The sequence below is a fragment of the Sus scrofa genome, chromosome 13 (genome assembly GCF_000003025.6).
Source record: "Sus scrofa isolate TJ Tabasco breed Duroc chromosome 13, Sscrofa11.1, whole genome shotgun sequence".
NCBI lineage: Eukaryota > Metazoa > Chordata > Mammalia > Artiodactyla > Suidae > Sus > Sus scrofa.
The window spans coordinates 44,098,196-44,125,089 of NC_010455.5; the positions used below are offsets into that span (position 1 = coordinate 44,098,196).

At 38.9% G+C, this 26,894-nt stretch overlaps 1 protein-coding gene across 41 annotated transcripts in view; it reads right to left on the minus strand.

Moving 5' to 3' along the window:
• Positions 1-26,894, minus strand: part of CADPS (calcium dependent secretion activator) — a 503,292-nt gene that overhangs the window by 118,502 nt on the left and 357,896 nt on the right. For 10 of the 41 annotated variants that reach the window (XM_021069161.1, XM_021069162.1, XM_021069163.1 and 7 more), the window contains 6 exons: positions 26,444-26,580; positions 22,843-23,030; positions 6,101-6,202; positions 4,513-4,576; positions 3,975-4,098; positions 661-678 (listed from right to left, as the gene is read on the minus strand). In XM_021069161.1, coding sequence (XP_020924820.1) covers positions 661-678; positions 3,975-4,098; positions 4,513-4,576; positions 6,101-6,202; positions 22,843-23,030; positions 26,444-26,580 — 633 coding nt within the window. Of the gene's footprint in view, positions 1-660; positions 679-1,550; positions 1,620-3,974; positions 4,099-4,512; positions 4,577-6,100; positions 6,203-20,329; positions 20,489-22,842; positions 23,031-26,443; positions 26,581-26,894 lie in introns of all 41 variants that reach the window. The other 31 variants (XM_021069125.1, XM_021069140.1, XM_021069144.1 and 28 more) reach the window with 7 other exon arrangements.

Sequence of the window (26,894 nt, forward strand, 5' to 3'; positions counted from 1 at the left end):
CCTTTAGGCTTTAAAACAATGATCATACTGTAGATTTATTAAAATTTTAAGGTAGAGCTTTCCTCAAAATAGGTTCAGAAGTTTGAGGGCCAAACAGGAAGAAAATTCCAAAGCCAGCGAACTTTTAAAAACTTTCCTCTCATGAAACTTCCAGCAAGGGCTCCTGTTCAGCCACCGGTGTGTGTATCCTGCCTCATCACGTGACACGTACAAGAACAACACGGACACAACTCCTCTCTGCCTTGGCTGATACACATTCATTAAAGAACACAAAATTCTCAAGAGGGCAGGAAACAGAAAAAAAGAAATGAAAAACAAAAAGGAAGATTAGTTTGGTTCAGTAATTAAAAAAAAAAAAAAAAGCACGTGAGGCCAAATCACGTGGCATCCTGAAACCAAAGATGAAATGAAACTCCACATCAAACCAGAGTTCTGTTCCTTCAAAGCTTATGCCTTTACAGAAATTCTGCTCTATAGAGGTCAACATCTAATGGGCATGAGATATCATTAGACAGCACAAATTAACTCCTTAAGTATCATTGCAACTCCACATCGGTCCTTGGGAGTACATATCTTAAGGAGCTATTGAAAAACAAAAACAAAAACTAAATATAACTCAACAGTCCTGATAGGTTTATAATGCATAGACAATTGGTTCACCTGCGTCCTTTTGATTCTCTATTTGAAAGAGAGAGCACGATAAGGAGAGAAGAGAGAGAGAAACAAGAACACATATGCAGGATTAATGAGCAAGTGAACCAAAATGCCCCCCACTTATGTGTGATACATGATATTGGAAAGAAAAAGTTGCCCCTGGGTTCCCACCGCCCGGAGGTGTGGGGGCCAGCAAAAAAAGGCTCCTTCACAGAAGTGGAAAATGCTGCACAAATAGAAAATTAGTAAAATTAAGTTTAATGTGAAATCAAGCTATGAAACATACATGAACTATCCAAGTGACAATTAAGTCATATGTTCTAGCCAGAGCTTAGAGGATGAGGACAAGTCAAAATCTCCAGAAAGAACAAGGAAAAGCTTCCAAGCTTGAGAGAGAACAAACAGGAGGCATTTAAGATCTATTTTTTACAGAGAGTTGACCACCTTGTGTGATCTTATACCCGCAATAGTTTGACATCTTAAACATGGGAAAAGAAGGCATGGTTTTGCCCCAACTGTCCTTTAACTGACATCTAACACATTGCTCCCCGCCTAGCTGCTACCTTTTGATTGTGTACCAGTGACAAGCACTTTACAAATTGGGGTTACACACAAGCAAAGTAAAAATGCATTCAGGTCACAGACAGAGAATAACTGAAAAACTTACAGACAAATCTGAGTTTATCACAAACAAATGGCTTAATTGTCTAACCTGTGTTAGGCTGATAAAAAGTGACTGGACTTCTCACAGTGGGTTTCACAAACAGAATCAACAGACAAGCCAATGCTAAAAAACTTGAAGCAAGGAGAGTGAGTTGGTTTGGACCTGGATTTTCTTGAAATAATGGAAACAGAAAGAGTGAAGACAGCATGGCGAGGAGGTGGTAGGTACTCACGAATGGTTAAATCCATCACTTGGGAGGCCAAGCAGAAGACAGGATGCTCATACATTTCTCTCTTTTTCCCTATAAAAGAGGATTTGGGCATGCAAGAGGCTTAGGTCAGAGGTAAAGAGGTTAAAGGTCATAGGTTAGAGGAAAAACGTTACATTAGCTCAAAGGAAAATAGCCACAGAATATTTTGGGATAAACACAGGATAAAAGAAAAAGGAGTTTCAAAATTGGAGATCTACTGGATTAACCATTCAGCATGCCGTGAGTCACGAGAGAGATTGTGACCATGATTTTACACGTCTCTTCAGAATTATTTGCAAGAGTACAATGACCAAAAACATCATGAATAAAGGGAAACAGAATCTCATTGACTGAAGGCTCCAAGATACTAAGGATTTCAGACTTTAGTATCTAAGGCTCTTGAGGTATTTCTTCATAAACATAGTCTCCAGCAATATTACTACAACTTCTTTCCAAAATTCTCAGGGAACTAAGCTGTTAATGGTCACAGAGGGGCTCAAATGTAAAAATGGAAGATTTCTTTTCTGAAGGTAGGCTCATAACCTTGTAAAAGAAAGTTGTCTGGTAGTAATATCTTTCAAGCTGCAATGTCTCAGCCTATGGTGGACTATGTTCATGAAAGAAAACCTGATACATGCAGCCAGAGGATGTTGGGTTGTCTGAATTAACAATCCCAGCATGCTTTGAAATTGGTGTCACAGCCACTTTTGCAGAGGTGATGTCAAAAAGTGGCTGAGCCAATCACGGACAAGGAAGGAGAGAAGCGGAAGAGAGCAGGTAGTGTGGAATGAGGTACTTCTCTGAAAAGAGAGTTGGAAAAAAAAGATTGGTTTCTTCAAAGAATCCCCAGACCTAAAAGTCACAGTGCAAAAGATAATTAACACAACCAAGAAGAATTGAGGCACAAAAGGAAATTACAGACCAGCTGATCTACTTTGGAAATGAATGCATTTTTACTTACAGATCTTAAAGTTTGTTTTTGGATATATTTATCTGAAAGAAGAGAGCAGATCTTACCAAAAGACTGGTAATAGCTAGACCAAGACCTACGTACAAGGCAGCAGACATGGCAACTGAAAGTTTCTTGATCCCATCCCATCTCTGGCCTTGCCTAGAATTATTAGGTACCCAGTTGACTTTACCAAATACAACCAATCATTATGTCCTGGGAAAGTAAATGCTGGAATAATTATTTGCTAATATAGCCCTTTAACGATCTTCTTGTTCCTCTATTTTTGTCACTCATTACCAAGTCAAGAGTTGATAAACATCCTTTTAGTGCCCAATTCTTAAGTATTTCTCCCTGGATGCATAACAATGAATTCATTACCACTGGTACACAATTTGCATTGTCAGACAGACAAAATTGAGAGAGGGAGGACATGTAATGTACAGAACACTGTGGATTTGACATGATCTTAACCTAATTCTCTAAGGAAACAAGGATTTTGGCAGGGTAAGTGATGGGGTTTTGGTAGTTGATTAGGTCTCTCTTATTTTTTTCCCCAGTCATGTCCTGAAGGCAGACAATGGGCATTTCTGGTTTTACTTGGGTGTTTCACATGTGAGAGAACATTAGATTCCAGAATGCGGACACACTGAGTTTTGCACACAGAACTTCCACATTTATACACTTACACCACTGGTCAAGTTGGGTGTGGTTTTCAAATCACCCTATAGCAGCCAACAGGGTAACAATGAAAAGTGATTAATACCTTTGTAAATGAACAGGTCCCAAAGAACCATATCTTCGCAAGTAGAGTGAACTCAAAGTGCCTTAGGGCGATTACTTGGTCATCAGTGACCACTTCCCTAAAACTTGAGAGGGCAGTGACAACAACCATCCTAGGTTTGGGGTAATAAGAAGGAACAAGATCTAAAGCAAACCAGGAGCCATCAGAGACGGCCGAACACTAGCCTGCCATCAAGTTTGAAAAGCTACCAAAAGACAAGATACTTTCAAGGGGCAAGAAAGAGTTAAGCAAAATCTTGATGTTCCTTTATTCAATTCTCGTTTTACTTCCTAAGTTATCAACAGTGGACAACAAACCGTTTTGTTTTCCTCTATTTAAAGAAGGTAGCAACCCTATGGAACTCTTTCACAGGAAAAATGTTAGCCACAGAGCAAAGGTAGGGCTAACACAGACTCTTCGAAGGACCTTAGTTATCTGATAACATCCTATATTCAATACTCTTCCCTGTGAAGACTGTTCCTGAACCCCTCTTCTTTAATTCATTTACATGGCCACAGCTGAGGAAGCTATCACAATTCAAGTGCTTTCAAGTTTCAGCTTAACATTCTGAGATGGGCCACTGTTTTCTGATGCCCATCAGGAAAGAGAGAGACTTCCCCAGGGAGGCATACAAAAATTTAACTTAAAACCTGGGGGCAGACGGGGGCCTTACCTTCAATTTTGGCATACTCTGAGAGCCGAGAATAGTTGACTAAAGCAGCCTGCTCTAGACATTTACGAATGACTGTTTTTACCTCCTCTTGTGGCACTGGAGTTACAATATCTTTCATCAAAACCTATAGGTGGAAAAACAAGGTTATTAAGATGGTTCAGCGACATGTGTTATTCATTTATACTTCTTAAAGAATTCAGTTTAAAAATTGGTGTAAATGCCTCCTTGCAACTTAGTACTGATCAGGAGTTATTGTTAAAGAAAGAATGAAAAATTCCAATGCACGGTTAAGATGCCAAAGCCTGTCCATGAATCACAGAAGGGCTAGGAACATCTCTTCAGTATATCCTAACTGTTTGAGAGTCCAGGGATAGAATATCTACAATTTTGGTACTTTCTTCATATTTATTCTGGTATCTGATGAATGGCAAACAAATCCTTTAAAAATTACAAACAAGGTCATACGACCACAGTATTTCATTACAATTATGTTCATGTCTCTGTGTATATATCATTTGTCTTTTACTTTCACTCTTACCCTTTCCAAGAGTGAGAGAGTAGCTTTCAAAGCACCTTCAGGTCGACCAAATGGAAAGCAATACCTAAAAAGGACAGAGGAATTTTCAGGTTGCCCAAACTGATTACATTTTAGCATGAAATATGCTATATTCTGATTCCTGCAGCGACTCTCTGAGGAACGGCGAATGCTTTTTATTTTGTCACATTGTGTTATGTTAATCTGAATTCACACCATATATGTGTGTATATAATGTATATATGTGTATGTGTGAATAATGACTAAAGAGAGACTCTGCAAATGTCTGCAAGAGAAAAGAATATTTCCAGTGATGACATCAGGCTCTGTTTAGATTTCTATTGTGAAGGAGAACCACTTTTTAGCTCAAATGTGACCCTCTATAGTATTATTGAGACCAGCATTAAAAATACTTGTTGAGAGCTATAATGGAAAAATTTAAAAAAGAAAAATAATCATACAAAAAAATAAAAAAAACTCATTGAAAGAGGCTAAAATTCACACATACTTATTTAAAACCCTAGAGGATTAAGATAAGAAATTAAGGAGTGTATTCTGAGTGAATTCATGCTTCTGTTAACTGTCTTTCCTTGATTGTAGTTTTTCATTGTTGTTTGATCTTTTTTATTGTCAATGTTATGTTGCACGGAGTGTAGGACTGATAAAGATTCATCCAGGAGGTTTGTAATGGCACAGAGAGAATTATGTCAGGTACCACTAAGAATCCTAATGACTATTTCAGGCTGTCACAAGCCTTTTGGGACACTCTTCCTCTTGGTACACAGGGAGTAGGGAGGGCTACCAAAAACCAGGCTATCCTAGGTCTATGCCACTTCCCACTTGCTGGCTGAGTGGCCTTGGACAGGTTGCTTAATCTCTCTCAGTCTCAGTTTACTTGTTTGAATGGGGACTATCAAAACTACCTTACACAATTGTCCTAAGAATTAAAAAAATGACTTCATACTTATCTAGCCTCTAGTTCTCTATGGTACACAGGAAGAATTTAATAAATAGGAACTATTTATGAGCTCTTATTTGACATTTCTTGTCCAGAGCCACAAGTGCAGCTTTAAAAATGTCTAGTTTGCTCTATATGGATAATCAGGCTATGCGGTGCAAGGCCCAAGTGCCAAACCTGCTGGCTATTATGAAGGGAAAAGTCAGACCGTCAAAGTGGATGCAATTTTCTTTCCTTCTCTTTGATGCTCCCTAGTTCTGTTTTCAGAGAACGTAGAAGGAGAAGGTAGAGATGCTCTTCTGGTTACCACTCCCTTCCCTGTTCATGAGAACTGATTCACAGGACTTCTCACTGTTTTATTTAGAAACCTTGAAGAAGCATCAAATTCAATGTTTTGGTAGATTTTTTAGATAGACTGATGATAACAAGGAAGTCTTTGTTCTTTTAGTGGAAATAATATGAACTTAAGATTTCCAAGTCTCCTGGCTACTGTCTTGGTCGGCTTTTTCATTCAGTTATTTCTAAATATCCAGTGTGTCTCTGAGAGATCTACCGTTTTAGAAAAATCAAGCCCTTAATTTGTCTCTTCCCAATCTCATTCTCCTAAAAAGTCCATTAACCCCAGACCCTTACCTAAAATGTGTAATCTGATTTTCCAACAGGACTCGGAGTCTCTCTTTGATTTCTTCAAAACGTTCCTTTTCTTCAACAGTCACAGTTCCAATTCCATCAGGCCTGAAAGAAGACATGTCATGAGGTGACGGGAACCTCATATGCTGACACCATCAAATCAAATCTCTAGCAGGAGGAAACTGTCTAGTTTAGAAGAACAACTACAGTGATCGATGTGACCTTAGGAGAAGTTCTGCTCTCTAGTGCTGGTGACTAGAGGGGAAGGGGTATTTTGAGGTAATCCTTTAGAGACATTTGCAGAACTGTCGCTCATTTATTGTGAAATGGTAAAATGTACAAAGTGGTGGCTTGCAGGTTAAGTCCAGCTTCCAGACCTGTTCTGTCTGGCTCAAAGCCTCTTAAAATCTTGAACTGCTTTGCAACAGTTTCTAAATTAGAAAAGTTTTATAATATGGCCTCTTGAAGATTTAGAACAGCTAGCATTAATTGGTGAGTGGCAATTAATGGCTTAGCTGGGATGGGCACTCACCTGGTCCCTATCTCTAAGTTACATTACCTGTCTCTCCTGTAGGCAGTTAGGTTTGGGACTCCTGAGTTACACAAACTCCTATGAAAACCAGCTGTCCTGTAAATGTCTGTCTTTCCCAGGGCTAAATGTTGTTAAATGACTTGCTTTCAAGCTTCTAATTACAGATGTTCAGATTAATTTAAGCACTCAAGTATTAACTAAAGAACAAATTACAACACATTGTAGAAATTATAAAACCTCAGTGAAAGAAAATGAAGAAAACGCAAATAACTGGAAAAATATCTTGTGTTCATAGGTTAGAAGATGTAACACTGTTAATATGTCCATGCTATTCAAAGCCATCTATAAATTCTATGAAATCCCTATCAAAATTCCAATTGGGATTTTTCACAGTAATAGAAAAAAATTCTAAAATTTGTAAGGAAACATAAGTAATTCTGAAAAGGAAGAGCACATTTGGAGGCATCACACTTCCTGAATTCAAACCATCTCACAAAGCTGTACTAATCAAAACAATATGGTACTTGCATAAAAACAAACATATAGACCGTTGGAACAGAACTGAGAGTCTAGAAATAAACCCTCGTATATATGGGTCAACTAATATTTGACAAGGGAGCTAAGAATCCTCAATGAGGAAAGTTCAATTTCTTCAATAAATGGCATTGGGAAAACTGGATATCCACAAGCAAAGGAATGAAATTGGACCCTTAGAACACTCACAAAAAAAGAACTTGAAATGGCTTAAGGACACATGTAAGACACATGAAATTAAATCCTGAAACTAAATATCCTAGAAAGAAACGTAGAAAAAAAGTTCTTTGACACTGGTCTCAGCAATGCTTTTTTTGGATATTACACCAAAAGCAACAAACAACAAAAGCAAAATAGATAAGGTAAAAAAAAAAGGTGACACCAGAGCAAACTAAAAAGCTTTTGCACAGCAAAATGTAAAGACAATCTATGGAATGAGGGAAAATATTTGCAAACCTTCTATCTGATAAGGGGTTAATGTTCAAAATATAGAAGTAACTCATAAAAACAGCAAAAAACCCAAGTAATTTCATTGAAAATAGGTAGAGGACATAGACAACATCTCTCCAAAGAAGAGATATAAATGGTCAACAGGTACATGAAAAGATGCTCAACACCATTAATCATCAAGGAAATACAAATCAAAACTGCAATGATTTATTACCATACAATGTCATAATGGCTGTTATCAAAACAAAAAGACAACAAATAAGTGTTAGTGTAGAGAAAAATGACCCTTTGTGCACTGTTGGTAGGAATGAAAATTGGTACAGACACTATAGAAAATGGTATAGATGTTCCTCAAAAATTAAAAATAAAACTGCCATATGATCCAGCAATCCTATTTCTGGGGACGTCTGAAAAAGGAAATCACTATCTTAAAGATACATCTGCACCCCTATGTTAACTGCAGCATAATTTACAATAGCCAAGATAGGGAAACAACCAAAGTTTTTTGTTGACAATATTATCTATGGACAGATGAATGGAAAAGAGAATGTGATATATACACAGTAGAGTATTAGCCACAAAACATAAGGAAATCCTGCCTTTTGCAACAACATGGATGGACCTTAAGGGCATTATGCTAAGTGAAATAAATCAGACTATATAATTCCACTTAGATGTAGTATCTTAAGAAGCTGAACTCATAGAAGTAGAGAGTAGAATGGTGGTTGCCAGGTCCTGGGCGAAATATGGAAATGTTGGTCAAAAGGTATAAACTTCCAGTTATAAGAAGAAGTTCTGGGATCTAATGTACCCTACAGTGACTATAACAGTATTGCATTATTTACTTGAAAGTTGTTAAGAAAGTAGATCTCAGAGCTGCTACTGTGGCTCGGTGGAAATGAACCCAACTAGTATCCATGACCTGGGTTCAATCCCTGGCCTCGCTCAGTGGGTTGGGGATCTGGTGTTGCTGTGAGCTATGGTTAGGTCACAGGCATGGCTCAGATCCTGTGTTGCTATGGCTGTGGCATAGGCTGGCACCTGCAGATCCAAATCGACCCCCAGTCTGGGAACTTCCATATGCCACATGTGCAGCTTTAAAAAGCCAAAAAAAAAAAAAAAAAGAAAAAGAAAGAAAGTAGATCTTAAATGTATCAACACAAAGGGATGTAGGTGTAACTACTTTTACTACAGTAATCATTTTTCAATATATACCTGTACCAAATCATTACACTGTACACCTGAAACTTACACGTATGTATGTCAATATCTTAGTAAAGGTAGAAAAAAGAACAAACCATATAGGCTATTTTTCAATTGTAGTGAACTATTGCTCATTTAATACAAAGAATGACTCCAGCATAAATAAGGGAATTTCAGCTTAATTACAGCATTCTCATGTTTCTGAATCACCATTAGGTTCACACACATTTTCCTTATTTATTTCCTTTGGCCCATTCACGTAGAAAATACAAAGGAAGGCTGCATATTTAAAGCCCAAATTTATCTGTGCCAAATTAGACATAGGATAATCTGACCCATTCAAAGTCTTCAGCATCCCAGATCTTGCAGTGACTTGTTTTGACTACTGGCTGAGCCAGTTTGCAGATTGGTGTGTCACCATGAAACTTCTATTGGAACATTCTTCAGTTTGCAAATGCAAGTCATCTTGAGACCAAACAAATGGTCTTATTTATAGGCCTTCTCAAGGATCCAGCATAAGTTGGGAAAATCCTGTATACCAGACCAGTCTGACTGCACAAAAGACTTGGCAAATGATAGCTGCGTACCTCCTGTTAGGGGTTTATTGGTCAGCTTCCCTTCTTTTTAAGTACTAAAAATGCCCTACTTGAAAACATCCCTAAATAGTAAAAGCCTGTGTAGCCCATCTCTTCACGCCCTCCTGAATTTACAGGCAAAATGGTATCAGGTAGGCTGTTCTCTTGGAATCTATACTTGTGCCCTTATTTTCAAAAAGATATCTGAAGTGTTAATTTATGAAGTTTATTAAAAACGTTTTTTTAAACACAAAAGACCCACAAATCTCTAGTCAGATCTCAGGATTAGTTCACTGACCTCACGAAATACATGTGACACTTTCTGCAGTAGTGGCTCATGTTTGTTATACTCTATAACTTCCTTTAACTGTGGCCTTTGGATTTTGCGGACACAAAATTCCACTTGCTAATGCACTGAACCTTACAATTGGTGTGTGCAGGCATACAATCGATTTGGGGAGAAAAAGGAGCCATTTTAGGTATTTTGTTTCTTAGCAGGGAATTAACCCAGAGAAAAATGCTCTTAAATATAAGGTACAATTCAGAGAGGAGTTTATAGATCACAGGGAAAAGTCTGAAAACCATTTACCACAGGGAGCCCAGGGATGTGTGTGGACATTATTAAGAAATAAACCTTTCTGTGAAGAAAATCATTCCTTTCTTAACCAACAAGTCTTCCAAGGCCATTAGGCAGTTAAAAGATAGCTCTTAGTTTGTATTTGAGATGATAAAAACTGAACATTTAGTATGTGCCTGGGCTTCGTGTAATTCTCACTACAAGGGGTATTATTACAAACATAAATTTGGATTATGATGTCCCCCCTTCTGTTCTGATGATTCACATTTATAATTACTAAAGGTATGGATGGCAGCTTCCATGTTTCCTTGGACTAGTTTGTGAACACTGTTAATCTCCCTATCCCAAAAAGGTTAACAACTAAAAATTATTGTCCTTCTTTCTTGTAGTTGCTTTGTAACTGCCTATGTCAGTGTGAATAATTTCGTTTTAAAATAAATGAAACAAACTCATCTTATGTCTGTAAGACACATGGCACAGAGTTCAGCAACAAAAACAGGTAATAAAGCACATCACAGTTTGAACATCCAGTGCAAATTTGTTTGTAATGGTCAGAATTGCTCTGAAAAGGTACTGGTAACAGGGGATCTTATTTTACAAACCGAGGAAGAGATGGGCAGGAATCATATCATTTGTCCAGGGTCACAGCTTGTAACTGTATCAGTTATAAAGAAAAAATAACCTTTATGGATATTTTGGTTTCTCATCATTATTACTGAAAATTCTGTCAAACATCAGGTTCTTTTTCCTTGACCCCTTTAATCAGTCCATGTTAATTTTACAGGTTTAGGGGGATTTCTATAGATCTACTAACTGGAGAATCAGTATTTTGGGGAGCACTATCTTCACAGAAGTAATAAAATGCTTTCCCCAGAGCAGTGGTTCTCAAACCTGAACTTGTCTCAGAATCACCTGGAAAGCTAGTGACAACTCAGACTGCTAAGGCACCCCAGAGTGTCTGATTCAGGAGATCTTGGGTGGGGCCTGAACACTGGCATCTCTAACAAGTTCTCTGGTACTGCTGGTTGTGAGGAACCTTCCTTGAGAACCTCTGCCTTAGAACAGGAAAATATCTGGTGGGTGGCTGAACACAAGAAAGAGCATTTTTGATTCAGGGCTCCCAATTTCCCTTCGATTAGAGTGAATTTGGAACGAAATATCTCCCTTAGAAAGCACATGGTCCCTTTATGAAGCTAACAACCCCTTCTGAAAGTGGCCTTTGCACCATTCTCAGGATGCCATTCTAAGCAGCGCTGGTTGCAAAATAAAGAGAAGAACTGTATTGGTGTCTCTCAGAAACCATGCTTTTGTTTCTCTATTCCGGAAACATTTGGGGGTGATTCTATAATTGTCATAAAACTGGCTCTGCATCTTGTTCCTTTCTCAATACTTTTAACACTTAAGGAATCACAAAGAATGAGAGAAGAGGAGGGATAAAGTTGGATTTTAAACTCCTACCTAGCAAATCCCAGGCTGAGCTGTATCTTTACTCATATGTGCCTAGAAGCCTGCATCCTCTGCCCTCTTGTATCCTGACTGCTATATTTTCTGTTCATGTTTTTGTGCTTCTTAGGGTCTGTTGGCACTTCCTAAGGGCACTTAAATTTCCTTGGGAGGAATGACTTTGGCTGCACTGTGGGTACTGCTGAGGCAGAGGGTGAATTGAGGTGCCTATTCTCTCATTGTCAATGCAGAAGGCTGCCTGCAGGCCAGCTCCTCCATTTCATGGTCATTGTACAGCTAAGCTGGACTAGGAACTACACTCAGCCAACCGGACACCCTTCCCTGGAACCTTAATGTCAAGTAAATGATGATAGGATTAGAAGAAATAGGTGAGATTTGCTCATCCCAGCAGCTGTGCCCTGACCAGCCAGAACCCCCAGGTTAGCAGCTCTTAATCTCTGAACATTAGAACCAAGAGAAACTTTAAGGGGTCTGACCCTCAAGCACTGATTTAGTATGTATGCAGGGGGGCCAACATTGTCATATTAAACTCCCTGGGTCTTTCTAATGTGCAGGTAAGGGCCGAACCACTGCTTTGGCTCTGTTTCCTACTTTTCTACAGCTATTTTGATTCCAGTTTCCCCTTCTCTTTTTTGGAGGCTCTTACCATCCCAATAAACTCCCTTTCGCTTAGATTATCCAAAGTTAGTTTTTGTTCCTCACATTGCACTGATGTAAGTTCATCAAGTACATATCCCCTCTTTTCTCATGCTTCCAACTTCAGCAGAAACATTGATGCCTTGGAACCTGGCTTTAGAAACGCACACAGATACATACAAACAAGACAAGGAAATGTGGTTGCTGGTTCTAAACTGCACACTGGCTAACCACTCACTTCTTGTATATCATGATCCTGCAAACTCGAGACAATATGCAGGTCAAGTGCAGTCATTTTTGGAGCCCCGTGGATGACTGGAAGCTCTCCCACCTGCAGGCCATCATTGGAGCCAGAAGTGGGTCTCTCTGGCCACAACAGACTATATTGCATCTGACACAGCAGGCATCTCTGGAATCCACCTTTCAAGTTTTTGGCAAACCATTTTCTCACTGTCCTTCACAAAGTTGACATTTTCGGCAGCATGATAGGAAAGATGTCACGTCGGCTGCTCTTCAAGTTCTTGTCACAGTGGTTAGCACCAGTTCTGTCATCTTCACTCTCCTCACAGTCTCCCATCTTGAGCCATGTCACAAATAATAATACATCTAGAGTTGTGTTTTTCTTTTCCTTTTGTCAGATTGAAACGACCCTAACCCAGCTGCCCATACTTTAGGACTTGTTATGCAAATTCATCTCCCCTTCCCCAAATGCTTCTGAGCTACAAGCTTGTTAATTAATGTCTATTGTAGGATTAATCCAATATGATTAAGCATGAGGCTTTTTTAATGTGAAGCATTGCATTTGGATATTTGAAATTAAGTGTGAACAACGGAGCCAAAGAAGTAAAGCTACCTTGTGTTTTGTGAAAGTGAATTGATCTCTTCGGGGTTGTTAAATTGTTGCTACACACCCAGGTGTGCACAGAGAGTCCTAGCATTTAATTATCTTACTAGCAGGGTTCTCCACATTATATTAAAAGCTGGGCCACAAAACCGTTGTTTGGAAGGTAAAGTATCTTTTTAAGAAGGTCAGGTTACTAAATTAATTCAAAGCATACAAGGATTGATGTGTTCTGATAGTGCATCGATTTGGTGATCAAGTGCGGAATCCAGGGTAAAAAGAAATGTGTGAAGTCAACAAAAGAGGAAAGAATGTCTAGTCCACCTCTCTGCATACAGCCAGCTTTAAGCTCCAATCACTATCAACAAGGGGTAAAACTCCAGCTGAAGTGGGAATATACTTTCTCTCCAAATGCAAATGTCCACATATGCCGGTGCAGGCACTGTAAACATGATATATTCTCTCTCTCCAAATGGATGCATGCCTGCAGACCGCATTATGGATCCATGAAAACGTCCTTAAACAAGCATGATAACTGAATCCTACCCGCTACAAAATTGTTCCAGCCCAGAAAGATGAGAGCTGAAAGGGTCAGAGTGGAATTGAATACTGTAGTAGATGTTCCTTGCAACGATCCCTAAAGAGAACATTTAGACCAAACACACTCTCTTAACTCTCTCTTTTTAAAAATTGACTTTTTCTAGCAGTTCTTTAACTTTACAACTTTGAGAATGATAATCCTAGCGTGAAATACTTTCCTTTGTCTCTCTCAAGTGGTTAAAAACTACACATTCAAGACAGGACCAAAGCATCATCATCTCAAATGGAGACATCCTCACTTGCTCATCTGGATGGTTTGTATAATCTCTAGGTTAATTATAAATTGTAATTAGGACTCTCACATCCCATAGTCACTGCTTCATTATGAAAGGCTAGCTTTACCCTTTCTTTCTCCCCTCCCTCCAGCCTTGCCCTTTTCTAATTATGCCCTGATGCCCTGGGGCTCAGACACGCTGCTAAAACAAATATATCAAAGTGTTTGTATCACAAAGAGTAAGATAGGAAGCAACCACAAGCAGTTTCTACAACATTACAAATGTGTGTTGAAATTACTTGAGGTTGGCTGTAGTCAATTTGAAAAAGCGGGTGGAGAGGGCAAAAGTATAACAGTGAGGTCTTCCTGAGTTGTTTTCTATTTTTCTAAACATGCAGCTATAACCCAACAATGTCAGAAGGTGTCTTCACTCTTTTATAGCAATGGGGGGTGATGGGAGAGTCTCTCTCTACTGAACAGTCTTAAAGAATGTGGATGCTATTGGCACAAGGACATTAAAGTGTCTCAAGCTCTGCTCAGGTACTGAATGAAGCAAGAGCCCACAGATGGTTAGAGAAATGGTGTAAAATGTATGCACTGCAGGAATTTATATTATGTTTATTTCCCCAGAGGACTGATTTACGAAATTTGTACTACAGAGATACTTCTTTTTAAGGACTAAGAGATGAGGTTCTTTATTTCTAGACAAACATGGATAATTAGGCTTTAAATTCCACCCTGAACACCCTCTGACCTTATATATAGCCTTCTGAGTGGTCAGACCAGTAATATGTGTGGCTTTTTGGTAACATACCCATATTGAAAAGAGTGTCACATCTGAAAATATATTTTTGCATCAGTGAATCCAGTGACCACAGTATGAGGACATACTGTGGGAATTTTAGAAGGAAAATGCCCATGACTTAGGTGGTTTTTATAAGCCAGAAAGACTGCCCTGATGGGATAGGTAATTTAGCACCTTTTATAAGATTTTATGTATCTGAGTTGGAAAATCTGCTATTCTTCTAGGGCAAATATTTCTTACGAAGAGGGTCACATGGATTAATAGCATATGAGATCTAAAAATAATTTCTCCCTGGGTTGTAGATTTTCTCTTGAAATGTGTTTGGACTTTTCCCCCTCTCCTTCTTACAAATACTTCCAATTAGGTGAAGTGGGTTCTTTGGGACTTAGAAGACCATGACTTAGCCACATGTAAGGCCAAAACCACCTGCCCAGAGCTGGGAGGCCAGCCAGCAATGTGCTCCTGTCCACAAGTGCAATAATGCCTGTGTTAGTGTGTAACATGAGACCAAGAACGCAGACGTGACTGTCACCCTCCAATGCCTGCCTGCTACCAAACTGCTGGATTGAGAGGTTGGTAAAGCAGAGCTATCCCTGTTACAGTCTTTTCTCTCTCTTTTGGGGAGGGAGAATTAAAAAGCACCAAATGTCATGTCATGATGGGTGCATATGTGTATAATGCAAAGAAAGAGACGGGGGTAGGAGGGGAGGAAGGAAAGAAGAGAGGGAGAGAAAGGAGATAGCAGTGGAAGGAAAAAAATATATATATGCAAAATGACTCATTTACTGCCAGGTAGGCATTCCCAAAGAAATAAAGGAAACCATCATGTGACATGGATTGGGAGTGCGGGCACAACACTGGAGACAAGGGCATTGTCAATCCAACAATGGCTGTGGTCCAGAGGACAGAAGACAAGAGACTTGAACTCTGGTAGTGGCATTGAAGAGAAGGAGAAGTGGATGGACTTGAGAGATACCTAAGAGCACTGACAGGGCATGGGAACTGAATCCTTGTGATGTGATGAAGAAGGGGGTGGCAAGGATGGCTTCCAAATTTTTTTCTTGGGCAACTGGTTGGATAGAACCACTTACTGACTTAGGCAACCTGATGGAGTTAACAGAGAAGAAAAGTGAGCTCCATCTGATTGTTCAGTTACTCAAATCCAAGTCACAGGGATTGCATGGTCTCTGCACACAACTAGCACCTTGGCTCCAAATACATCTTCCAAAAGAATCCTTGGATACATTTTCAGAGATTTTAGGACTCATGCCCTCTTACATCTGCTTGCAGACTCATTAATCTATGCAGCTTACTTTGGATTGGGGAGGTTGGCATTATGGATTTGTTAATTGCTGATACAATGTACTTTCTCCGCAGGCCATATGTGAAGAGCAGCACTGGCATTCAAGAAATGTTAAATAATAATGTAAATGAGAAAAATTTCGAATCCCAATAATAAAGGGATCCAAGGAACATTGACGCAACTTGCAATCATCGGAGCTGTTTGATTGCCTTGTCACTGTGGGACAGTGACCAAAGTGATGTTATTCTAAATGTCATCTAGAAAGAATACTAAAAATATTATGGTGAAAATTAAGTACTGCAGCCTTAGGAGCTGATTTAAAAATTAGAAGATATAGCGATTTACATCTGTGGATTTGATGATCGCCAAGTGCAGCCAGCTGAACATGCTCACAATTTCCTTTTCTTTCTCTCTGTCTTTAAGAAAATGGGTTCAGTTTTAAAGAGCTGGTCTAAACTCATTTTCCCTCAGTCAGTGGTTCTGAAATGTTGCTACATATAAGAATCATTTGAGGAGATTTTAAAACCATGATGCTTAGGCCATATCCCAGATTAACTAAGCCAAAATTTCTGCAGGTAGGGCTAATGCATTAGCCTTTTTTAGGCTCCGTGACCCCAGCATGCATGCAAGTTTGACCACCAAGGTCTTGAATAAGTAGGACCTGAAGACCAAATGTCTTAGAAATACATGAGGAGGAACTGACTAAAAGTGGAAATACTTGGCTCCATCGAAGACTTGCTGAATCAAATTATTTGAGGATGGGACCTCATACTTGACATTTTAACAAACTCCTCATGTGATTTAAATACACGCTAGAGTGTGACAACCCCTGAACAAGCTGCAACTCAGTGATGGCAACTTTTGGACACAGAATATATTTGTGCAAAATAAACTACAATCCAAGTAAAAAGGAGAAACTTCAGCCTATCACCTGGAAGTCTGATCTGTGTGTGTGTGGGAGGGTTGTTTGCAAGGGGCTGTTCTGTGCATTGTAGGATATTTAGAAACATCTCAGGCCTCTACCCACTAGATGACAAAAGCACCATACTTCCCCAGGGTGACAACCAGAAATATCTCTAGACATTGGCAGGTGTCACCTGGGGAAGGGGTCACCCCTAGTCAGGAATTACTACTCTAAAAGATGCCAAACATATGGTTCCATAAGTTCTTTTTCTTCTTCTTCTTTTTTTTTTTTTTTTTTTTTTTGGCTTTTTAGGGCCGCACCTGTGGCATATGGAGGTTCCCAGGCTAGGGGTCTAATCAGAGCTGTAGCCACCGGTCTACACCACAGACACAACAACACCAGCTCTGAGCCATGTCTGCAACCTACACCACAGATCATGGCAACGCCAGATCCTTGACCTGCTGAGCGAGGCCAGGGATCGAACCCACAACCTCATGGTTCCTAGTCGGATTTGTTTCCACTGCTCCATGATGGGAACTCCTGGCTCCATAACTTCTACTGCTTGGAATTATGAAAAGCAAACATTTTCCTGATTGGCCAGAAATGTCTACTTTGGATTGGATGTTTTAGATTCAAGTAGGTACAGTGTTTCACAGAGATGTGGCATAGGCTTCCAGAAAAGGTGAAATAAACTCCATCACCTGAACAGTCAGTAATGATTTCCAGCTGCAGTAGAACAGGACTCTGCTTCTGCCTTTGGAGCTGCTGAGTTATTAACAGGTAAAAAATTAGTAATTAGGTAAGCAACTACTTTTCACCTAAATTGGATGTGAGATGATAGGATTGAGCTCTCTTGTTCAGTTAAATTCAGCTAAAGGGTAATCTGTTTCCAGAGTCATGAATTCCTTCTTATTGTGGGTCAAAGAATAGATAACATCTCCATATAGGAATAGTGTTCATCCTGGTGAAAGAGGTAGGAAAATGCTCTTTTCAGTACCAAAAGGCTGTTAATTGGTGTTCAAAGGAGACTCTGTCTGATGGGGTCTAAAACTCCAGATATACCCTGGCTTTTTCCATGAGGCCAGAATTACCAGGTGGGCCAAACTGATTTTGGATATCTTTAGAACAAACATGGAAAAGTCTTTAATTCAGATGACTGCAATGGTATCTCACATGGAAATGTTGAAACTCATACCAAATGGCAGAATTTGCATCTCACACCATACACAGGTACTAATGATGGCAGAAAGGTTACAAATTCAAGCGCCAAAGCCAGTACATCCATGTTTGAATTAGGCCCACGCAAGTATTTGCTATGGAGCAAGTGACTGAATTTATCTGAGTCTCAAACTCCTTATCTGTTAGATGAGGGTAATAATAGCACAGATCTCATAGCAATGCAATAGGATAGAATGACATAATATATGTAAACAGCACTTCACACAGTGCCTGGTATACAACAAACATTTATTAAAAGGTGGCAATTATTCTTTTTTAAAGTAAACTTTATGAAATCTGACAATGGACTATTTTACTTGTTATTATAACCCACAGAAGATAATTTTAGAGGATAACTGGATATTGCAAATGCTATGATTGTATGTGCTCATTTTGCAATGAGAAAACTGAGGCACAGAAATGAGATATGATAATCTGAGATTTATACAGAACAGGCTCTAAAACTCAGATCTTTAAGATATGTGTACAGCACTGATGTAGTGCAAAGAGGAAGAGCTTTGAACTCAGAATATCTGAGTTTGCCACTTAAATTTACAGACATTCAGCTTCATCACCTGCAAAATGGATGTAAAAGTAAGTATCTAACCTGAAAATGTTATAGCAAATGAGAAAGAATGCATGAAAGTACCTTGTAAACTGTACAATACCATACAACTGATAGTTAATACTATGATTTATTCGTCCTTAAAAAGTGAAATGCAAACACAGACCCTGGAACACACACATAAGCCTCAAAATGCCTTTCAAGATCCTTTTGGATAGCTTTTCACCACACAGGGAGAATAAGTTAGTCTCCTGCAAGCATGGACATTTACTCTCTGTTCTGCTTCAATGAAGATCATACCAAAAGCAGAACCTTGGACAGCAGCCAGAGAAGCTCCCTTCAGACACCTGCAACATTCTCTATGGGTTTGCTGGATGCAAGCTACTTCTGCCTTGTAGTCTGACTCTCACAGGGAAACGCAAAAGCCCCACTCCATCTCCATCCTCATATACTCCAAGTTCAGAAGATGGGTGTCTACATGGAATTGAGGCTTTTTTTGACCTTCACTATAGGACCTGCATACACTGAATTGACAGGCTGCTATATTCTCTAGAAAGTGAAAATTGGCATTTTCATTTGGTCTGCCTACAAGTGAACTATATATTAGGATGTAGGACTTATAGGACTTAGAAATATTCAAGTGAACAAATTCATACCGATGCATAGAGCATACCTTCTTGTGAACTTTTTGCAGTTTGCCAATGCCGGGGTCAGAACATTGGTTTCAAAACCTCAACAACAAAATTTTTAAATGTCCATGTTAATTTTGGGTGAGAAGGGATGGTAAAAAAGGATATAATGGTAACACTGGAGATAACTGTTCATCTATTTTAAAAGGGAAAAAGCCACCATTGTGCCATTTTACCAATTCATAAAGACAGCATCCCTAAAGGAAACAGGAAACAAGAGCAGATAAACATAATTTTAGAACTTAAAAGTGCTTTCAAGGTGACCTCATCATATGAATGATTCTAGTAAAAGTTACTAATTTAGTGATAGACTTCATGTTGTGTCTTCATTATAAATCATTATTTGAAGATGGATTTCTTTCATGAGATAAACGTGAAACTGAAGGTGTTTGGTGAAAATGATGGACTTACTATAAACATAAATCTATCTCATGCCAGTCCATTTTATTTGCTCCTTAAACATAATTTCAAAATTATAAAAGAGCGGGTTGTTTATTATGATTGACTTGGTAAGGTACCAGGCTCCTAACTAGATGCCACTGGAAAAAAAAAAGCAATCTGACTCATGAATCTGTTTACATATTGCTCAATTAGGTTTTTTTTTCCTCAACATGAACATGTTTTAAGAGTCACTAAATACCTGACTCAAATTCAGTCCTAATACATGGTATTTTTGCCCATAGCTAGGATTTTTTATTTATTTATTTGGTCTTTCTGCCATTTCTAGGGCTGCTCCTGCACCATATGGAGGTTCCCAGGCTAGGGGTCAAATCGGAGCTGTAGCTACCGGCCTGCATCACAGCCACAGCAATGCGGGATCTGAGCCACGTCTGCAACCTACACCGCAGCTCATGGCAACACTGGATCCTTAACCCACTGAAGAAGGTCAGGGATCAAACCTGCAACCTCATGGTTCCTAGTCGGATTTGTTAACCACTGAGCCATGACAGGAACTCCCATAGCTAGAATTTTTTTTAAGGAAGTGTACTTTTGAACAGAGACTCCAGGAATACACAAAGCTTGCTTTTTGCTGAGGTGAAAGTCTTGGCATAGACGGCAGTGGGGGTTAGGGGAGGGTCACAGACATCACAAACACAAGCTAATACACATGTAACTGCTTACCTTTTGGGCTCTGTATTTGCCTGGGTTTTGGGGTTTTTTCTTTTTTTGGATTCCTTTTTGGTATCTTTTTTAGCCTCTGGTTCAGATGGGGAGGGAGTTTTGCTCCCTTCAGGGTCTGTATTTGGTGGCAGCCCACTAAGGTACACATGCATTTGTTGACTTTGGAGAGGGGGTGGTCGCATGGGGCATGCACAGAGTGTGGCCAGCCACAGGAGAATCAAGAGCACACACACATGCACAAACAAAAGAAAGAAAAAGAAGGATGCATCAAACAGCAAGAGCAAATGCATTCAAACTAAAATAATAAGCAAACAACAACAACAAAAAAAAACTGATGCAAACTTGCATAAGGAAAATCAGAACTGAAAAGAAAATAAGAAATCCAAAACTGTTTCCATGACAAGATGTATAAACCTAACTGTGAATCAAGTGGCAGTCTTACAATATGAAATCCAGACAATGTGTATCATAATTCATGATGATGTTTACCAGGGAGTTTACAAAAACACTTCATTATTTTATAACACTTTCTTATTCAGTAACATATGTAGAATACAGTGTGACAACCCAGAGAATATAATGCAACTTCTCTCTCTCTCTAAAGAATTCAGTCCAAGAGGCTGTAACAGATAGTCATCAAAGTGTACATATTTATAAAAAGCAGAATTATGCAGATATGCTCCCCAGGTATCAGAGTTTTCATGAATATCTTTTATCCAAATGAAAGGTCATGTGCTGGGCTAGCAAACCTTATAACAATGGGAGGTGATGAAAATCTTGTTGCCTGTTAAATATTCAAACTTACAATGCTATTGTTATCTAGTTCTAAATGTTGAAGTTGCATCTCATAAAACCTACCAGTGCTAGGGAGGGGAAAAGCACAGAACCAACCATTAGATATTTCAGAGTTGTATAGCTTGCAAAGATAAAGACGACTGACACAATTCTGATATAAAATAAAACGCGGTGTGGAGTTCCTATTGTGGTGCAAAGGGATCAATGGTGTTGCTGGTGCACTGGGACACAGGTGTGATCCCCCGCACAGTACAGTAAGTTAAAGATCCAGCGTTGGCATTGATGAAGCTGTGGAATAGGTCATGACTGTGGCTTGAATCTGATCCCTGGCCCGGGAACTCTATGTGCTGTGGTGCGGCCAAAAAAGAATAAAATGAAATGAAATAAAATAAAATAAAATAAAATGCAGTCAATTCTGGATTCTCCCACATGTGAATTTTTTTTAGAGCACCACAGACAGATTCTGAAGCCACCTAGTTTTCCCTGGGTGTGCCTTCCCTGGTTATTGGCTGGGGTTCCTAGGATAACATAGACTTGTCTTTATAGTAATATGAGGTTATATACACTGGGATAGTAAACTGGCTGTGGCAGTGTGGAAATTTATTCCATGTCTTCAGAGCCAAATGGTAATGTTCTTAAATTATTTGCTGCTTTGCATTATTCAGAACATGGATCTTTTCCTCCAGGAGCTGGGCAATGTCTAAAGAAAGTAAGTACTTACTATAGAGTTGGGAGAACTGATGCTCTGGTCTTGTCTACAAAACCTATAAGGGGGGTTGATGACACTGTGATCTCTGAAAAGTTCTTCTCTGCTCTCTGGTTAAACTCTAAGTGTCATGATTATCTTTGCCTTCCAGCTTCACTTTGTGTGTCTCAGCTTTTGAATTTCCACCACAGAACATTTGTACATGATATTTCTTTTGCCTGGAACTCCTACTACAGTACTCAGTCCAAGCATGGCTTCCTTAAGGAGGCTCTCCCTGTCACCCTGCCACCACATCTGAGTCCTGTTCCTTTATTAAATGCTACCATGGAACTGTATTCCTTTTCTCAGAGAGCCAATCTCTGTGGAACTCTGACATCACTTAGTGTCTGGTTTTTGCTCACCATGTACCAGAGTGTCTGACACTCAGCAAGTAATCATTAAATATTTATGGAATGAATGAGAGTAACAATGGCAAAAATTTATTTAGCCCTTTCCATGTTCCAGGCATTATGCTAAGACCTTTAAATCCACTTGCATCCTCTCAAGAACCCTATGGGGACATTAACATCCCTGTTTTACAGATGGGAAAACAGTGGCACAGGGGGTTTAATTACCACCCAGGGTCATGGCTAGTAAATAGAGGAGTCATGAATTGAACCTAGATTGTTCTAGTAATTAGAGACCACTCTAGGATTCCTGTTTGCCATTTCTTTTTTTTTTTCAAGTTTTTTTTAAATTATAGTTGAATTACAATATTGTACCAACTTCTGCTAATTTGTGCCATTTCTTTTAAGTCTCTTGAAAGGAGAAGAAATTAGGATCTGTGTGTTCTTTTTGTTTGTGTGGCTGGCACGCATGTGTGTGTGTATAAGTGTGTGTGCATGTGTTTGTATTACTGAAGGAATAGGGATGGATAGAGAGTTAGAGATGACCCTAAAAGTAGAACTAGTCATAAACTACTGCCAGTGCCTTAAAATTTTTTAAAAAGGAATGCCTCTGGACATGTGCTTACCTGTTCCCGTGGACGTGGGATGCACAGAAGGCAAAGCTGTAGTGAAGGAGCGTGGGATCAATCATGGCGCCATTTTCTGCCCGTTCAAGCAGGTCTCTGAGGTAGCAGAGGTGTCGGTGACACCCTCGCACTCCATTTCGGGCGCAGTACTCGTCTAGGACAAACACCTGGCCAGGACTGAACCAGCCCTGTTTGGGGAATAAAGGAGAGACTTTCTTTTAAATACAGGTTTCTTTTCTTTTTTTTTTTTTTTTTTTTTGGCGGGGTGGGGGGAGCTGCTAGAGTTGGGGAGTCACTGGAGAGGGAAGTTGAAAAACAGCCAGTGCTAACTAACACTTACTGATTGCTTATTAAGTGCCAGCCACTGTGGCCAGCACTGTGCCTGCTACCTTGTTTAACCCTTACAACGGCCCTAAAAGGTAGGTGCTGCTGCTGTCCCTCTTTAATGGGGAGGAAATTTCAGCTCAGGGAGGACATGGAATTTCCTGAGTATCGCACAAGTAGTAAGTGATGACATTCAATTAGCAGAGGGCCTGATTCCGGAAACAGACTCGCCCATGAGGCTCAATTGTACACCTTAAAAGGAGTGGGGATAGGGCAAAGTCTTGGTTACTGATAAGAGAAGATAGTAACATTAATGCCTTCCATTGGTGTAGTGCTTTTTCCTTGACAAAGGCCTGTCAGGTGAGCCCCCTCCGCAATCTTGTGAAGTAGATAGGGCACTTTATCTCCATTTCATAGATGAGGAAGTAGAAATAAGAGCTCACAAATAATACAAAACAGGCAGGACTCAAATCCAGCTCTGTCTTATTCTAAGTCTTCTGTTTTTTCAGTACTCTGGAGCATTAACAAATACTAGGATTGGTCTTCAAACATGCCAGGACTTCAAAAATCCTTTTGTTTTGGAAGAAAAAAAATTTTTAGATTTTAAAATGAAGATAACAGCAGAACTTTCAAAGAGAACAACATGACTAAGTTTTCAAGTTGTGAATCATATATGATTCAATTAAACTGAGAGGAGCTTCTTATTTTCTCCCACCGAGTTATGTGTTTTCTTATTATTTATTTGCTTGCTGAAGGACCACACAAAGCTCTGCTCTAAAAGAGAACCTGGGTGGAATCTCCAAGTCAGAGCAGATTGGGAGGTCCGATGGGGTAGAAACATCACTGTTTTATACATGGGAAAGTGCTGCCTCCGTCATGCACTCCAGGGATGCTCAGAAGGGCCATGTGACTTGCTGCTCAAAGTCATCCTTGGGACAAGTCTGCAATCAGATCACTTCTTTCAGTTTGGGTACCTTTCTGAAGTGGGAAATAGTCCAATTTAGGTGGTACTTTGTAAGCCTGGAATTTAGGATTGTTGTAAATCTAAATTTAATTTTACTTGGAGGGTCTTCTCTGAGTCATCTTTTGAATATCTCTCCCTTTTGAAAGAGAAGAGGCAAAAGGAGCAAAAGACTGGGTGGCAGGTAGAGGTCACAGAAGTGCAGCAAGGGAGGCCTCTGCCACACACCAATCTTGTATTAGTGATCTGAGGAGTCTTCGATTGACAACATGCAGCTCAGCGATGCATCCAACGAAAGACGGCATCTTTCCTATTTCAAATTATAAGTTACTGCAGAGGGCGGGAGAGTAGTCGAGGCAGTGGGCTGCCCCTATAGGCAACTTCTTTGCCACTCCATCTGCTACCCCAAATGCTAAATCTTAGAAACAACACTGCTGTGAAAGATTAAAATATATTTTCTACGACTCAGATGACACCAAGTCTTTTGTAGATGCCAAAATAGCTGCTTTGAAAAGAGTTGAAGAAATATCAATTAGGAACTCAGTCGAAGACACAGAAAAATTTATGTATCCCTGCTGGTCGGTCTCCAAAACTAACTGAAAAAAAAGATTGTAATAATGAGAAAATGGAATATATAGAGGCAGGAGATAAGGTCCTTTTAATTGCTGTTACTTTTTGAGATTTTGGGAGGATGATTAATAGATACAGGTAAACAAAGAGGGAAGGAAATGATTTGACGCTATTCATAATTAATTTTGGATTTTTAGGCCTATATATGACTAAAAGGAAGCAAGCTTCAAAATTTCATATCTGGTTTAATTTTTTAGTGGGCATTCACTAATTCTCCTTAGTGATGAATTTCTTAGGGAAAAAGAAAATCATCTTAAGAAATTAAGATTTGAAAAAAAGTCTTGAAAACAATACATCTCAAAAAAATTCCTCAAGAGATGAGAAATTACGCATAAAAGGAAATGATTTAAGTTCAGAGGCATATTCTTACAAGTTTCACAAATGCAATTTATAATTATGTGAATAATTACATAATCGTAGGAAGCACATTTGAGAAAAATTGCCTTGCAATGCAAGGTAAGCTTTTTTTTTTTCTTTTTTAAGTCAAAATGATGTGTTTCTTTCCAATTTGGCAGAGTGCATACTCTTCTGATGAAGTGCTTCTAAACCTGAGATAATCAATGAATCTTTTATGAGACGAAGATTAATAACTTATTCCATATACTCCCGCTTCTGTTTTTAAGACTATTTTATCTACCATTTTTAATATTTTGGCTTCGGCACAGGAAAAAAAAAAGGAATTTAAAACAGAAATTAGTCAGAATAAAGATATAGCCATGTCATTTAGAAAAAAATAGATTTTTCTTATATTTATGTTAATATCAATAATATGTTAATATTAATTATATACTATTAATAATATACTTAGTATGTGGAGTTAGAGATAAGGCTTTTCTACTGGGTAAAGCCATTTTATTCTTTCCTCTCAGCTTTCCCATCTATAAAATGGGATTAATAACCTTTATCTTTGAAATGAAGTAAAAATTTATGGTTTGCAGAAGGAAATAAATCAAGTCTCTTTTAGGCTTTTGGATGTAATAGTATAAAGCCCAAAATATATCCTCAGAAATCCAATACAGACATAATATTGAATTTAAGTTTAAATGATTTAAATCTAGGCTTAAAACAGGATTTCAAGAAATGTTCATGTTCTTGCTAGAGAGCTGGACTTCTAAATGCCTAAAGCACCATATAACAATTCCTTCTAAAGGTGAAAAATGCTTTTAGAACTATGAAAAAAAAAAAAAGCCACCCAAACAAATCCAAACCCATTTAGCTTATGAAAAAGGAAGTGAACTTCACTTATAAATCATTTTGATCTTAAAAAAAATAAACACAAAGAAGACATTCATTTCTGAGACAAGAACACAGAGTCTTATCATCTGGTTTGAGATGGGAGGGGGATCTTAAAGTCTAGGAAAAATGAGGCGATTTTTACAAGTTCCCCACAAGCAGGTGCCAAACTCGATTACCCTCTTGAGAATATTTCTCATGTAGCAGCTGAAAAGGGGGAAGCTCCGACACGGAGGCTGGGGGGTTGGATCTGCCTCTACTGATAACTTCCTCCCGCTGTATCTTCTTTCTTTGGTAAGTAAAACTGTCTCAACCCAGGAAATCAAGAATACATTTATAATTGTTAAAGGGGCTCTGCAATGGAGAAAAGAGCTTGACATAAAGGTAGAGAAATATTTTATTTTGTAAAAGGTTATCACGTTTAAATTGCTGTAGACCAAAGAATATACTTGCCAGGCAAGAATAGGAATCATTAAGTCTGTGATCCAAAGTAAGACGTTGCACCATCTCAAAGAGGGAAGCGTGGTCAAAGTTACAGGGGTTGGAAGAGATAAATTCATCCATGCCATGTTTTTGAGCTCTATCTGCGTCTGTTCATTTATACATGTAGAGAGAGACACAATTTAGAGAAACACATCACATTTTCTTTGACATTTCAAATACACAGGAATTCACTAGGCATTACGAATGCTAGCTGTTTCCTCGTTGCCTCCCACCAACATTCCCAAGATATTCTTTTTACCTCCCATTGTCAACTTGCATCACTTACTGGTGAGTTTATTGCATTTAGGCAAAAATATATTGGCATCAACATGTTTATCAAATGATCACAACTCCAGTGCATTTATGTTGTTCTGTAAAAACTAAGCACATGACTATAACTTCGCCTGTGTTTCACCAAACA